The following is a 14,585-nucleotide window of genomic DNA, read 5'->3' on the forward strand; positions in this document are numbered from 1 at the left end:
CTTGTTCTCCACCCTGCTTTCAGCATCTGCTCTTTTGTAGTCTTAGGAGCACCTTGTTTTTTTGCATGCTTTCTATATGTTCTCGCTGGCAGTAGCCGCTGACACATTGCACAATGTTTTCCCTATAATGTAGGCCCAATAAATACAGGAGCTTGAGAGCAGCTCGGGGAGACTTCTCTTAGCCTCCCTTTCACCTGTCTTGACTTGTGGCGCCTTGAGTAATCCTTTCTGCCGTCCTTGGCTTTGCTGGACAAAACTGAAAGCTGAACCCACAATTGGTGACCCCAATGTGATAAGCTGAACCCACACCTGGGGACCCTGACATGATCCCACAGTGGATGAATGAAATTCGTGGAAGATCTCACAAGAGATTTTAGGGGCCAGTCCTGAGAAAGTGAAATGCATCATTTCCATCCACATTCCATTGGTCAAATGCACTCATGTGGCCCCACTTAACTGCAGTGGATAAGGAACTCAGTCTGGCTGCATGCCAGGAGGAAACTGGAAGGAGATCTGGGGAGCACATAGCATTGTCTCTGGCACAAAGGTGTAATTGGTGAAAGTTGGTGAGCTTCAGTCTGGCTTTTTCATGCTGGATGCTGTGGCAGAGAGGAGGCTGGGGATCCAGAGTGGGGTTTAAAATGGAAGGCTTGCTGGCTTCAGTGTTAGCAGATACCCCATCATTTCATATAGATAGACTATGAAAGCTCTTCTGGGGGACATTAAAAATGTCATAATGTGTGTTCACTTAGAGGCAGTGTGTCACTTGATTCTGGCACCCTGTACTTTGGTTGTTGGCCTGAGTCTGTACTACTTGTGTGTTCCTTGTTGTTCAATCTGAATTGATTCTCTTGCTCAATTGTTGCTGGATGTCTTACTCAAACTGAATCAATCACTGGTGGTGCATCAAAGAATGTAAGAAGAATCTCATTGCGAAACAATGTGCTTAATTATTTACCTCTTCCTTAGTTGATCATTACATTCCCACAGTTTTCCTGCTTTTCAAAATTCTTAGAATGAGTCAGACCTGTCTTTCAGGCTCACTTAAGTGTTACCAGGGTGAGTTTTATAGAAAGAGACTCTAAGAGAAGGTCAAATCATCAAATATTAGGTTGAATTTCCCAGAATTTTAAGATATGATCTCATTTTCTCATGTTCTATTTTTGGTTTAATGTGAGAAATACCATCTCCTCAGCTATAGATGCGTGTCCTTTCCTTTTTAGCCATTAGTATCCATATAAGAATGAGAAAATATTTTCTCATTGAGTAACTTCCTGCTTTAAAAGAGTAATCATCTTCTACTTTCTATTATAGTCAGTTCTGTTTCATTCATTGGCAGAAAGTTCCCAACTGCACGATATATGTTTGTTGTATGAAGATAATCATAAAGCTATGACCTGCTATGAATTGGTGGCTAAAACCCAGTGTCTATTTGCTTCCCTTGCTGAGTTATGGGCCTCTTGTGGGCAGGGACTGAATGTATATTTTTGTTTTCCTGCATTATAGGAGCATGGTCAGAGTTGGGCCCTGGAATATGACTGCATGGGTTTGAATCGTGGCTCTGCCATGTCCTAAATTATAACCTTGGGCAATTTTCCTAGACTCTCCATGCCTCAGTTTCCCTTCTATAAAATGGATTAATAACAGGACCTCTCTCTTGGGGAAGTTGGGAGAAGTGAGTGAGTTTATACTTGTTAAGAGCTTAGAGCAGTGCCTGGCACCCTGTGAGCACATACTAAATGCTAGCTAACCTTGTTTTTTCATTTTGTTTGTTTCATTTTTGTTGCAAACCACTAAGCTAGAACTTTCTGTGGCTTTGTACATGGAGTCTGAGCCCAGACAAATGAGGAAACAGAGGACTGGGGGTCTGACACCTGCACTGGGGCTCAGGGATGAGTGGGGCAGGTTCCCATAGGCGGGGGATAACTGGAATGGAGGGGAAATACCCAGGTGGGGAGTCCACTCCCACTAGTTATCAGTATGAATGGGCTTGACAGAGACAGAGAGTCTGAGTACAAAGGTTGGGGCCAAGGAGGGTAGGGGGTGGCAAGACCATAGGAGAGAAAGATGGGAGTGAGGATAACATTGGAGGTGGCTCCTGGGACAGTATCTCTGGTCTGAGGCATGTGCAGGTATTGACATAGGTGTGTTTGAACATTTGCTCCCTTGGCTCAAGCTCTCCCTGCTTCTGGGGACAAAGCAAATAACTGATCTTGAGGCTACTAATACAAGCCCCTGGTGGCCGGGTGGCCAGTTGATAGTTGAGAAACAGGACACTTTTTACTCCCATGTGTGGTGGCTTTTATCATCTGAAGGGTCCTGAATCCATTTATATGCAGCACCAGCAGAGACTCAGAATAGCAGGAGAGTATCAATTGACTTGAAGTGGAAGGCAGTCTCCTCTCTCACACCCTCTCTCTAGGGCTCCAGCTCCTCGTTTTCCAATTCTCTCCTGGCACTTGTTCACTGAGGCCTGTAGGCCTGAAATCCTGCTTCAGTTGACAGTAATCCTAAATCCATGCAGCACACTTCATTTCTTCATCTCCATCTTGACAGCATGGGAGGGGGGTGCTTCATCTGGAGAGATTAGGTGAGGTTTCCTTTGTCTCTTGCCTAGTTAACTTAATCATTTGGTTAATGTTGATTATTTGGGAGGAGTGCAGGAGTCTGGGAATAGACATTATTGCCAATTGAAACAAGGGGTCTGAGAGAAACTAACAGTGATATTGTGAGACTAACAGGGGTGGTGATGATGAGAGTGTAAAGTTTATTAAAAATCTGCTCTGTGCCAGGTATTTTGCTAATTCTCACTCAATCTTCATAAATAAATACTGTAAGATGGGTACTATTATCCCCATTTTCAAGGTGAGCAAACAGAACACAGTGAACTGCCTTCCTTAACTCCCTAGTAACTGATAGAGCTGACATTTGAAAGCTTTACTCCAAAGCCTCTGATTTTAGCTACTTTGTTATAATGTAAGTTTCATGAGGGTGGGGAGCTTGTCCATCTCTTTTGCTATGTGTCTGATATCTGGAACAGTGCCTGGCACATAGGAGCTCAATAAATATTTGTTGGTTAGATGAATGGAGGAATAAGGTCTGTTAGCTTCTGTGTTTCTAAAACCATTCCTTTGTATCTGTAGAATTTAGTAGACTCTGCCCTGTCTTCCGAAAAAAAAAAAAATCAGACTTTTATCCAAAGAGTATGCATGTCTTCTAAACATCTATAGGTTTATTTTTCCTTTATCCCATAAATGTTTATTGAGCACTTACTATGTGCAAAACACCATGCTTGGCCCTGTGTGAGACAAAGATGGAGTCCGGTGTTAGATCGGTCAGTCCAGTGTCACATTGTTTAACAAGGATAAAGTTATTTTTTCGTGGCTTGTCCTTGAGAAGAAACCTGATAGAGGTCAATTATCTCTTCTTGAAGAGAAAGCTAGGCCTCTGCTAGGTCCTGATTCTCAGTGCCCTGATGTAGCACCAGAATTCTGATCTTGTTGGGAATGGAGAGTTGAATGTCTCAAAATGCAGACGGATGGATCTGAGCTTTGACTTAAAGCTCTGGCTGGCTTTTAGGCTCCTGAATGGAAGGTGGTGTTTGCAGATTTTAAGAGGAAGGGTTTATTACTCTGTCTTCTCCTTTGCTCTCTCTGAAAATCTTTATAAATCTTGTGTAAGTAAACTTCCTCTTCAAACAGAGCAACAGGAGTCATGAAAGCCAGACGTTAATAGTGGAAACGCTTTGTAGGTGGTGTTGATTTGAGCTTTGCTGTCCTTGGGGTTGTCCAGTCCCCTTACCCCCTTTGCCCACAATGGAATAAGTAACAACTCAGATCAGTAGCATTTTCCTGTACTAACAAATGTAGGAACATCTCAGCAAGGGGAAGTGGAACAGTCACTGTGGCCTCTGCTTCTGAGCTATGAAGGCAAGTGGTAAATGGCAGTGGAGACGGCTCAGAGGGAGAAGCCACCACATGCTGCCTGCCAGCTTGAGTGACCAGGAAGTGGGGCTTCCCCTCCTTGCTATCATGGGATTAATATATTATTAAAGATAGCCTCCTCCTAGAGGCAAGAGACCAAGAAGTCTGTGGTGGCATCCTTTTTCTTCTGGACATTCTTACCTCTGAGAGCAGAGGTAAGCAGACCTTCATTTGGAAACCTAGTATCACAAATAAAATTCCCCTTTAAATCTAGGATATAAATAAGAATTATAGGTCCACAATCCCTTATTGGAGACCTTTGTATTTCAGGATTCGGAAGATCCAAGAGTTTAGAAAGATGACAAAGTATAGATGCTGTAATTCATAGAACACTCCAGGGGGGTCCAGGGCAGTACCCCATAATTGTATACGTTAGTATTTCTACAGCAAAATGAATGGATATTCACACTAAGGGGAATAAAGACTCTCAATAGCCTCTCATCAGTTCAGGAAAGGTTTTGCCACAAAATGAATCAGGGAAAAGAACTGAAGGTTTTCAGAGCTTTTGGGGCTTTGGCATTGTGGATAAGGAGTTGCAAATACGTGGAAGAGTAGAGTACTTTGAGGCTACCTGAGGTACCACAGAAGCTTCTTTGACATGCAATACACAGGCTTATTATTGATATTGTTTTCTGCTACGAAAAGCTAGTCCAGAAGGAATTACTAGTAATCATTTGTACTTAAAAAGAAGACATTTAACAAGTAGTTTATAATTTTGAGTGAATATAGATTGTCCAGCGAAACCCCTTGATTGGTCTATGGAAACAAATGAAAAGTCAGATTTATCCAAGGCTGCCTCTGCCACTCACTTCCTCACTCACTCACTCATTCTGTCTTTGTTCGTCATCATCCCCTATCTGGGGGACCTCCTATTTCACTTGTTCTTCCAGCTTAAATTGTACTTTTACCACAATCTCATCTCCAGGTGTCTCAGACTGCACTGACAGTCCCTTCTCTGACCGTGTGTTTTACCTAAAATCCCACTGTACGTGTGACATGTCAACCATTGTTTTGTGCATATTTATAAGCTTTGCTTCCCCAACTAGATTATAGGCTTCTTGAAGGACAGGTGCTTCAATCTGTATTTCACAATGTATTTCTGCCACATAGGGAAGAGGAACTGTGTAAAACATGACTTTTGGGGTCAAAAGAATTTGAGAAATGGTGAATAATTTGTTCCTCCTTTGGGGATTTGCATACTGGCCTTAAAGGCTCTGAGCAGTCCTCCTGTAAAGAAACTTATTTAAGTCTTAACCAATGTTGCATCTCACATTTGTAGTTGATCTCAGAACTCCCCTTCTCACTAAGAATAGCCTGCCCAACTTGTATTCCATTTGTGAGTAATTAGAACTGGGCTGGGATGCCTGGGTGGCTCAGTCAGTTAAGAGTCCGACTTCGGCTCAGGTCATGAACTCGCAGTTTGTGAGTTCGAGCCCCACATCAGGCTCTGTGCTGACAGCTCGGAGCCTGGAGCCTGCTTCGGATTCTGTGTCTCCCTCTCTCTCTGCCCCTCCCCTGCTCATGCTCTGTCTTTCTCTGTCTCTCAAAAATAAATAAATATTAAAAAAAAATTAAGAAAAGAAAGAACTGGGCTTATTCAAGGTGCTCACTACATAATGGTACATAGACTGATGAAGGAAGTGCTCCCTCTTTCTTAGTTATTCCATACGTTTATTTAATGGACTTCTTTTCATAGGTTGTGTCAAGATTAATGTGAACTCATTTTGTTTTATATATTTTTAATATTTTGTCTTATTTTATAGTATATATTTTTAAGATTTTATTTTTAAGTAATCTCTACACCCCAGATGGGGCTTGAATTCATGGCCCTAGATTAAGAGTTGCATGTGCTACTGAACCAGCCAGGTGCCCAATGTGAACTCATTTTTGATGAAAACAAATTATAAATGAATGGGGTCATGACTTTCGACTGTATTTCATTTTTTGAATTTTATCTCAATAGCTCCCAAACATGTGAGTGGTACTGACCCCTAGCCCTTGTCTGCTCACCATTTGGGGCAGTTGATTTCTCAAGAACAGTGGAAGTGTTACAGATACAGGGTTGGGTCAGTACTGGGGTTTCCAGGGTGGGTGGAAGGAGAAGTGGGACTTCTGCCGTCACTAAGGTTGTATTTCCCAAACTCAGCACCCAAGTTTTTCTTCCCCTATTTGAGGGACATGACAAGGCAGCTACTGTGAAAAATGGGACTAACCCAGTAGGTGGAGGAGCCAGAACTTAAACTCACATCTTGTGATTCCAAGACTGCTTCCTCTTTCCCTGTTCCCGTGCAGCTGCCTGCTCACTGCTATGTGACAGCCACTGCTCTAGCCAGAGCCTACAGGGAGCTCAGAAAAAGGAAAGAGATCTAAGGCACGGGACAGCCCTTGCTCTGTCCCTGACCCCTGCACACCAGCATGGAAAAAGAGACTATGGCTTTCTTTCTTTTTTTTTTTTTTTATTATGACATTTATTGTCAAATTGGTTTCCATGTAACACCCAGTGCTCATCCCAACAGGTGCCCTCCTCAATACCCATTACCCACTTTCCCCTCCCTCCCACTCCCCATCAACCCTCAGTTTATTCTCAGCTTTTAAGAGTCTCTTATGGTTTGGCTCCCTCCCTCTCTAACTTTTTTTTTCCCTTCCCCTCTCCCATGGTCTTCTGTTAAGTCTCTCAGGATCCATCTATATAAGAGTGAAAACATATGGTATCTGTCTTTCTCTGTATGACTTATTTCACTTAGCATCACACTCTCCAGTTCCATCCATGTTGCTACAAAGGGCCATATTTCATTCTTTCTCATTGCCACATAGTATTCCATTGTGTATATAAACCATAATTTCTTTGTCCATTCATCAGTTGATGAACATTTAGGCTCTTTCCATCATTTGGCTATTGCTGAAAGTGCTGCTATAAACATTGGAGTACAAGTGCCCCTATGCATCAGGACTCCTGTATCCCTTGGGTAAATTCCTAGCAGTGTTATTGGTGGGTCATAGGGTAGATCTATTTTAAATTTTGGGGGGAACCTCCACACTGTTTTCCAGAGCGACTGCACCAGTTTGCATTCCCACCAACAGTGCAAGAGGGTTCCCGTTTCTCCACATCCTCTCCAGCATCTATGAGACTATGGCTTTCTTTCAAAGACTTTGATAAGGGAGGAAATCTTTACAGTGAAGATTGGGTTTTGAGGGAAGTGAGTCAGTCTAAGTAAACAAGAGCTTTGAGTCTGGTTTTCCCTGTTTGCTTCTGCCCCCTGGAGGAAAGAATACTCCATGACCTGTGAGTCCTCAATAGACGACTGGAATAAAACAGTAGTGATGGAACTGGGTTCCTAGTCTGGATTCTCACATTGTTCAGCCCTGTGTTCCAACCTGAGCGCAGTACTGGGTATGGAAAGCTTGCCTACATCAGCTGAGGTGAAGGCCAGGGGGCAGTGCTGGTGGACTTTTTCTACCACAGTGAGATCCTGTGGGGATGAGTGAGCTATTTCATAGGTTATTGGCAACCTGTGTATCATGTCCTTCATTTCCATCACAATATTTATTTATCATAGGGTTTTAAGGAGATTAGCACCTCCCTTATATCTCTCCATTATAGTTTTGTTTTTTTTACCCTTATCTGTGGGCCAGACATACAAGTACATAGCCTAACTACATCTTTAATTAATGGTTATTATCATTTCCTGACTTACCTGGTGAATTATTTATCAAATAATGTATTATTATCAAATAATAATCACTCCAAATTTAGTGGCTTAAAACAACAATATTCATTTATTTATATATCTTTCACAGTTTTTGTGGAGCAGGAGTTTAGGGGTAGCTTAGCTGGGTTGCTCCGGCCCAGAGTCTCTTGGTAGATGGTGGTCAGATTTCAGCTGGGGTCATCCCAAGGCTTGATTGGGATTGGAGAATCCTCCCAGATGGCTCCCTCCTGTGGCTGGGAAGTTGGTGCAGCCCTTATTTCTTCATGTGGGCTTCTGCACGGAACTGCTTGAGTGTTCTAATGACAGGTTAGTTGGCTTCCTCCAGAGTGCGCTGTTCAAAAGAGGGAAAGAGCCAGGTAGAAATTGCATTTTTTTATGATCTAGGTTTGGAAGTCATATAGTATCCCTTTAGCCACAGTCACTAGAAATAAGTTACCAAGTGTGGCCCACATTCAAGGGGAGGGTAATTACACTCTTTTTAAGGAAGGAGTGTCAAAAAATTTGTGGACACATTTAAAACTGCCATATCTGGTAGATGTGGGGCCACAATTAAACCCAGTTCTCCTGAGTGGAAAGTCCCACTAGACCCAATGTGAACATATCCAGGTACCACAGGCTGGGTGAATTAAACTCAGAGCACCCAAGCCAGCTCTTATTTGCCCGGTGACTAGTTATTCCAGTTTTTTGTTTACTCAAGGCTACGTTTCTTTTCCTACCTTTCTCTCCCTATTTCCTGCTGAGAAGCCAGAAGACAAAATGTGATAGCTAACTTTCACTTTTGTAGTTTATTAGTGTTGGTAAAATTTTCAGGGCAAGAAGGTTGAAACTATTGGTTGAAGCTGTGAGTCTCTGAATTATTTGTGACTATTCAGACTTCATATTGTTCCCATTTAATATAGAGAGTTGAGAATTTGTGGAAAACTGTTATGTGGTGATTTCAGGGGAATGACTTACATCCCCTTTCTGTGATGCCTACACTGGTATGAGATGGGGGCTTTTGTTCCTTGGTAGAAGTTTTACCTGTTCTAATTACTGTTATGTTGTTTGGTTTGTGGTGAATGCAGTGGTAGACTTCTGGAAGACCACACCCCAGGGGACAAAGAGAGGTGGGTACACAGTCATGAGACATGGAAAGAAATCCCAAAAAGTTGGCTAAGAGTAAAGGTAACTATCTGAATTGGGAGACGTCTGTTTAGCTTAGGGCAGAACAGTTTTTCTGCTCTGCAGATGAACTAAGAAGTGGAGGCATCTTTCAGACAAGGAACAGAAACTTAATGGGTGGCTCAAAAGGATGTGGCATTTCTTAATGAGGAAGAGAAAGATGTCTCTCTTCGCTGTTAGAAAGATATAAAAAATCAAGAGACTGTATTTATTTTTCTGATGAGGGCAAACTGAGCAGATGGGAAAGAAATGGACTGGGGAAGATTTCTATGGTTCCAAGGCTATAGAAACTTCAAAAAGATGGATAAAAAATATATATATTTTAAAGGTAATAGGAACTCATTACTCTTGAGCACCAGGAGCTTTATATGTATTACCTCATTTAATCCTCATAACATGCTCACAGGATAGGTATCATCACTTCCATTTAAAGCTAAGGAGACCCACTTCTTTAAGGTCATGCCACCATCATGTGGTAAGGTCAGTGTTAGAAGGAAGGCAGCCTTGTTTGACATAAAGTCTGACTTTTCCACTGCCTTACACTGCTTCTTCAGGCAAAGTCAATCCAGGATTCCTGGAAACTGGGAGAAGAATCTTTTCTTTTTTAATATGAAATTTATTGTCAAATTCGTTTCCATACAATACTCAGTGCTCATCCCAACAGGTGCCCACCTCACTACCCATCCCCACTTTCCGCTCCCTACCACTCCCCATCAACCCTCAGATTGTTCTCAATTTTTAAGAGTCCCACTCTTAAAATTTTTTAATGAATCCCACTTGATCATGGTGAATAATTCTTTTTATATGCTGTTGAATTCGATTTGCTAGTATCTTATTGAGAATTTTTGCATCCATATTCATCAGGGATATTGGCCTGTAGTTCTGTTTTTTTTACTGGGTCTCTGTATGGCTTAGGAAGCAAAGTAATGCTGGCTTCATAGAATGAGTCTGGAAGTTTTCCTTCCCTTTCTATTTTTTGGAACAGCTTGAGAAGGATAGGTATTATCTCTGCTTTAAATGTCTGGTAGAATCCCCAGGGAAGCCATCTGGTCCTGGACTCTTACTTTTTGGGAGATTTTTGATAACTGATTCAATTTCTTCACTGGTTATGTGTCTATTCAAGTTTTCTATTTCTTCTTGTTTGAGTTTTGGAAGTGTGTGGTTGCTTAGGAATTTGTCCATTTCTTCCAGCTTGTCCAGTTTGTTGGCATATAATTTTTTTATAATATTCCCTGATAATTGCTTGTATTTCTGAGGAATTGGTTGTAATAATTCCATTTTCATTCATTATTTTGTCTATTTGGGTCATCTCCCTTTTCTTTTTGAGAAGCCTGGCTAGAGGTTTATCAATTTTGTTTATTTTTTTCAAAAAACCAGCTCTTCGTTTCATTGATCTGCTCTACAGTTTTTTTAGAATCTATATTGTTTATTTCTGCTCTGATCTTTATTATTTCTCTTCTTCTGCTGAGTTTGGGGTGTCTTTGCTGTTCTGCTTCTGTTTCCTTTAGGTGTGCTGTTAGATTTTGTATTTGGGATTTTTCTTGTTTCTTGAGATTGGGAGAAGAATCTTTGAGGGCAATGAAGGGAATCTTGGCTAAGGACTCCCACTGCTCAGTTAGAGGTTACACTGGGAGGCAGGTCTAAGAGGAACTGGGGAGTCTGGAAATGGTCACAACTTAGATGTAGTTGTGGGCCTCTGTATCAGCCCACAGCCCATGGGAAGGTGGGAACTCGTGACCCGTGCCATCATTTTTGATCTAGATTTGGATCTGTGCTCTGCAAATGCATCCATTCCTACATACTTGGGTGTTATTTTAAGAAAGAGCCTTTTGAAAAATCCCCAACTTTGTTTTGAAGAGAAAAAGTTTTGTACCCCGCCTTGGTTGCATCAGACTAGAAGTGGGCCCAGTCTGTGCCCGTGACCAGATGTGATAGTAGCTTCAGGCAGGGGACAGATCATAATAGGGGACAGATTGTAAGTGAGAATTGGGGACATGACTGTCGTGTGTTTCAGGTTGATTCTCTCCTGACCCATGCTCAGGTCCTTCACAACCTCAAAATATGGCATAAGAGCAGAAATGGAGAAGTAGCGGAGATCAGACTGTTCTTAGGACTGCTACCCAGTACCTCTTAAACTTTTCTAACCTTAGTGTTGTTTTCCATGTGTGTTTATTTTATCCAGAGTTTCTTCGGGACACTTTTACTTCCTTGGGCTATGAAGTCCAGTATTTTTTGTACCTGCATGTGGAGAGTATAATCCAGATTCTTCGCCAAGTTGCCTGCATGCCCCAACACCAAGACTATGACAGCTTTGTGTGTGTCCTGGTGAGCCGAGGTGGCTCCCACAGCGTGTTTGGCGTGGATCAGACACAGCCAGGGTTCCCTTTGGATCAGATCAGGAGGATGTTCATGGGAGATGCATGCCCTTCTCTCTTAGGGAAGCCAAAGCTCTTTTTTATTCAGAACTATGTGGTGTCAGAGGGCCAACTGGACAGCAGCAGCTTCCTGGAGGTGGATGGGCCAGCAGTGAACAATGTGGAGTCCAAGGCCAGGCAGCCTGCGCCCTGTACCATCCACCGAGAAGCTGACTTCCTCTGGAGCCTGTGCACAGCAGACGTGTCCCTGTTGGAACAGTCCTCCAGCTCACCGTCGTTGTACCTGAAGTGCCTTTCCCAGAAACTGTGGCAAGAAAGGTGAGCCACTCAGGCCGTGGCCCATGCCCATGCCCAGACCACTTGTTTGTTTTCTTGCTGCCAAGATGGAGAGATGGAGATTACCACTGTGCCATATTTGATGCCCTTCTCTTCAGGGAGAAAAGGATTTTTCATTCCTTGTTGGGGTTGCCTCGGGAAGGATGCACATTTTATGACCTGCCTTTGTGCTTCAGGAGGTCACTTGTTAGTCAGCTTGTAGTTTGGATATTGCTCTTCAAAATAAAGAGATTTTTAATTTTTTTTTTAATTACAAAAGCAGTACATACTCCTTATTAAAAAAAAAACAATGAAATATAAATGCTTAAAGCAGAACATAACCAATAGTTATAATCCTGCTTATTAGAACCAATCTCTATTAGCCAAGTCTTGGTGTATTGCCTTCCAGATCTTTTTCGATACCCACACAATCGTATATAAATATGTTTTTTAAACCAAAATGAAATCGCTATCTGCTATTACTTTATAACCTGCTTCTACTTGGTGTAACACTATATCACATACAGTTTTACATGTCACTAGTTACATTTCTAAGCATCATTTTAAACTTTTAAAAAATGTTTATTTTTGAGAGAGAGACAGAGAGAGTGAGAGAGAGAGAGAGCATGAGCAGGGGAGGGACAGAGAGAGAGGGAGACGCAGAATCTGAAGCAGGTTCCAGGCTCTGAGCTGTCAGAACAGAGCCCGACACAGGGCTTGAAGTCACAAACCATGAGATCATGACCTGAGCCGAAGTCAGACACTTAACTGAGTCACCCAGGTGCCCCTGCAGGCATCATTTTAATGTCTGTGGAACCATCCACAATATGATTATGGCATAAGTTACTTGACAAATTTTCAGGCGTTGGAAGGTGTTTCGCTTTCATAAAAAATTTTTCGATATCTTTGTAGTTCAGTGTTTGTGCTTATATTTACTGTTTTCTTGAGGAAAATACCCAGAAGAAGAATTACTATGTCCAACAACATGCATTTTTAAAGGTTTGGATGCATTTTATCAGATTATCGTCTCGGACAGTTAAACCTGCTTTGCATGAGAGCGCCCATGTCCCCGAGCTCTGCCCGACACTGCATTTTTTTTTTTTTATTTCCCCATTTTGACAGTTTGATAGGTGAAAAATGGTACCTGACTCTTCAGGTTTGCAAGTCTTTGTTACACAGACGTTTCTGATGTTTATTGGCAAGAATACTTTTCTAAGGGAAACCTTGGTGATCTGGTTTTCATTTAAGCTGAATGAAGCCCCACTATACTTCCATGTAAGATTAACAGTCCTTTTCCAGCTGTTCCCTCCTTACAGTTTAGAATCATGTTCCTGAGCCATGTGTGAAATGCATTCTGTTGTATCTCTGGGGACCTCAGGAATACATCTCATCGCCTGTGACTCCCCAGCCCCCTCAGTAGTGGCTCAGCAGCAAGGAGTAGGCGGTAGTAGGGATGACTCAGCCTTCCAAGGTAGACACTTCGTGGACCAGCAGTATCCATGGTCTTTTACATCTGTCCTCCATTTGCATAGATGGTCCAGCTAGGTTATCATCTGACTGGAGTGTCCCCAGAATATGACACGGTTGCCTCTTGGGTGAGGGTCATGGGGCCAGAGTGTTGCAGGCTGGTGTGGATCACTCACTAAGCAGCTTGTAGAGCATTTAGAAAGGAACAATTTCAAGCACTTTCACATCTGTTGCCTCATTTCACCCAAATGACAATCTGTCTCCTCTTTGATATTTGCATGGCATTAATTTTTGCCTTTCTCATTCCCTCCAGAAGACGCCCACTCTTGGAACTCCACATTGAACTCAACAGCAGTGTGTATGATTGGAACAGCAAAGTGTCTGCTAAGGAGAGGTACTACGTCTGGCTGCAGCACACTCTGAGAAAGAAACTCATCCTCTCTTGCAAATGAAAAGCCAAAAGACTTTCTTAGCTCTGCAGTCTCCATCACTAGCCCCAAGTAGTTTTCAAGCAAATGTATGTGTCACGTGGGTAAGATGGGGTCCTGTTATGGGCTGAAATGACCCTCTGTGAGGAATGTTATCAGGAAGGGGTGTTTGAGCTGAAGCTTCTGGGTTGAAGGCTTTGGCCTCTGTTACTGAAAGCTTGTCAAAACAGTGTTAGAAAGGAAATAGCTTTGAAACCTTATTATTATTTTTTTAATGTTTATTTATATTTGAGAGAGAGAGACAGTGTGTGAATGGGGGAGGGGTACAGAGAAACAGAGACAGAATCTGAAGCAGGCTCTAGGCTCTGAGCTGTCACCACAGAGCCCGATGCAGTGCTCGAACTCACACGCCGTGAGAGAGATCATGACCTGAGCTGAAGTTGAATGGTTAACCAACTGAGCCACCCAGGCACCCTGGCTTTGAAACTTTAAAAAGCAAGTACTGGTTGAATTGGGTGACTCATGATTGTGTTGCCTTCCCTCGTTTAATCAAGTAAACCGGAGCCATGGAGATAAGGTTGCAGTAACACAGTTAATTAGCCTGTGTGTATCCATGCTCCAAGAAGAAAAGTAAAATAAAAAACCAAAACAATGAGGGACATCTGGATGGCTCAATTGGTTGAGCATCCAACTCTTGATTTTGGCCCAGGTCATGATCCAGGGTTGTGGGATCAAGCCCTGCAACACACGCTAAGCGTGGAGCCTTCTTAAGATTCTCTCTTTCTGACAGGCGCCTTGTTGGCTCAGTCGGTTAAGTGTCCGACCTCGGCTCAGGTCATGGTCTCACTGTTCATGGGTTTGAGCCCTGTGTCAGGCTCTGTGCTAACAGTTCAGAGCCTGGAGCCTCCTTCAGATTCTGTGTCTCCCTCTTTCTCTGCCCTTCCCACATTCATGCTCTGTCTATCAAAAATGAATAAATGTTAAAAAAAAAAAAGATTCTCTCTTTCTGTGTATCCAATGGAAAAGACAGTGTCTTTAGCAAATGGTGCTGGGAGAACTGGACAGCAGTATGCAGAAGAATGAATATGGACCACTTTCTTACACCATACACAAAAATAAATTCAAAATGGATGAAAGACCTAAATG

General features: G+C 42.5%; 1 protein-coding gene across 9 annotated transcripts in view; it reads left to right on the forward strand.

The window, feature by feature from the left end:
* Positions 1–13,528, forward strand: part of CFLAR (CASP8 and FADD like apoptosis regulator) — a 71,451-nt gene extending 57,923 nt beyond the window's left edge. For all 9 annotated transcript variants that reach the window (XM_043577460.1, XM_043577466.1, XM_043577463.1 and 6 more), the window contains 2 exons: positions 11,037–11,547; positions 13,325–13,528. In XM_043577460.1, the coding sequence (XP_043433395.1) occupies positions 11,037–11,547; positions 13,325–13,463 (650 nt within the window). In that variant the 3' untranslated portion in view covers positions 13,464–13,528. The remainder of the gene's footprint in view (positions 1–11,036; positions 11,548–13,324) is intronic.
* The last annotated feature ends 1,057 nt before the right edge of the window (positions 13,529–14,585 follow it).

The sequence above is a fragment of the Prionailurus bengalensis genome, chromosome C1 (genome assembly GCF_016509475.1).
Source record: "Prionailurus bengalensis isolate Pbe53 chromosome C1, Fcat_Pben_1.1_paternal_pri, whole genome shotgun sequence".
In the NCBI taxonomy this organism is placed as follows: domain Eukaryota; kingdom Metazoa; phylum Chordata; class Mammalia; order Carnivora; family Felidae; genus Prionailurus; species Prionailurus bengalensis.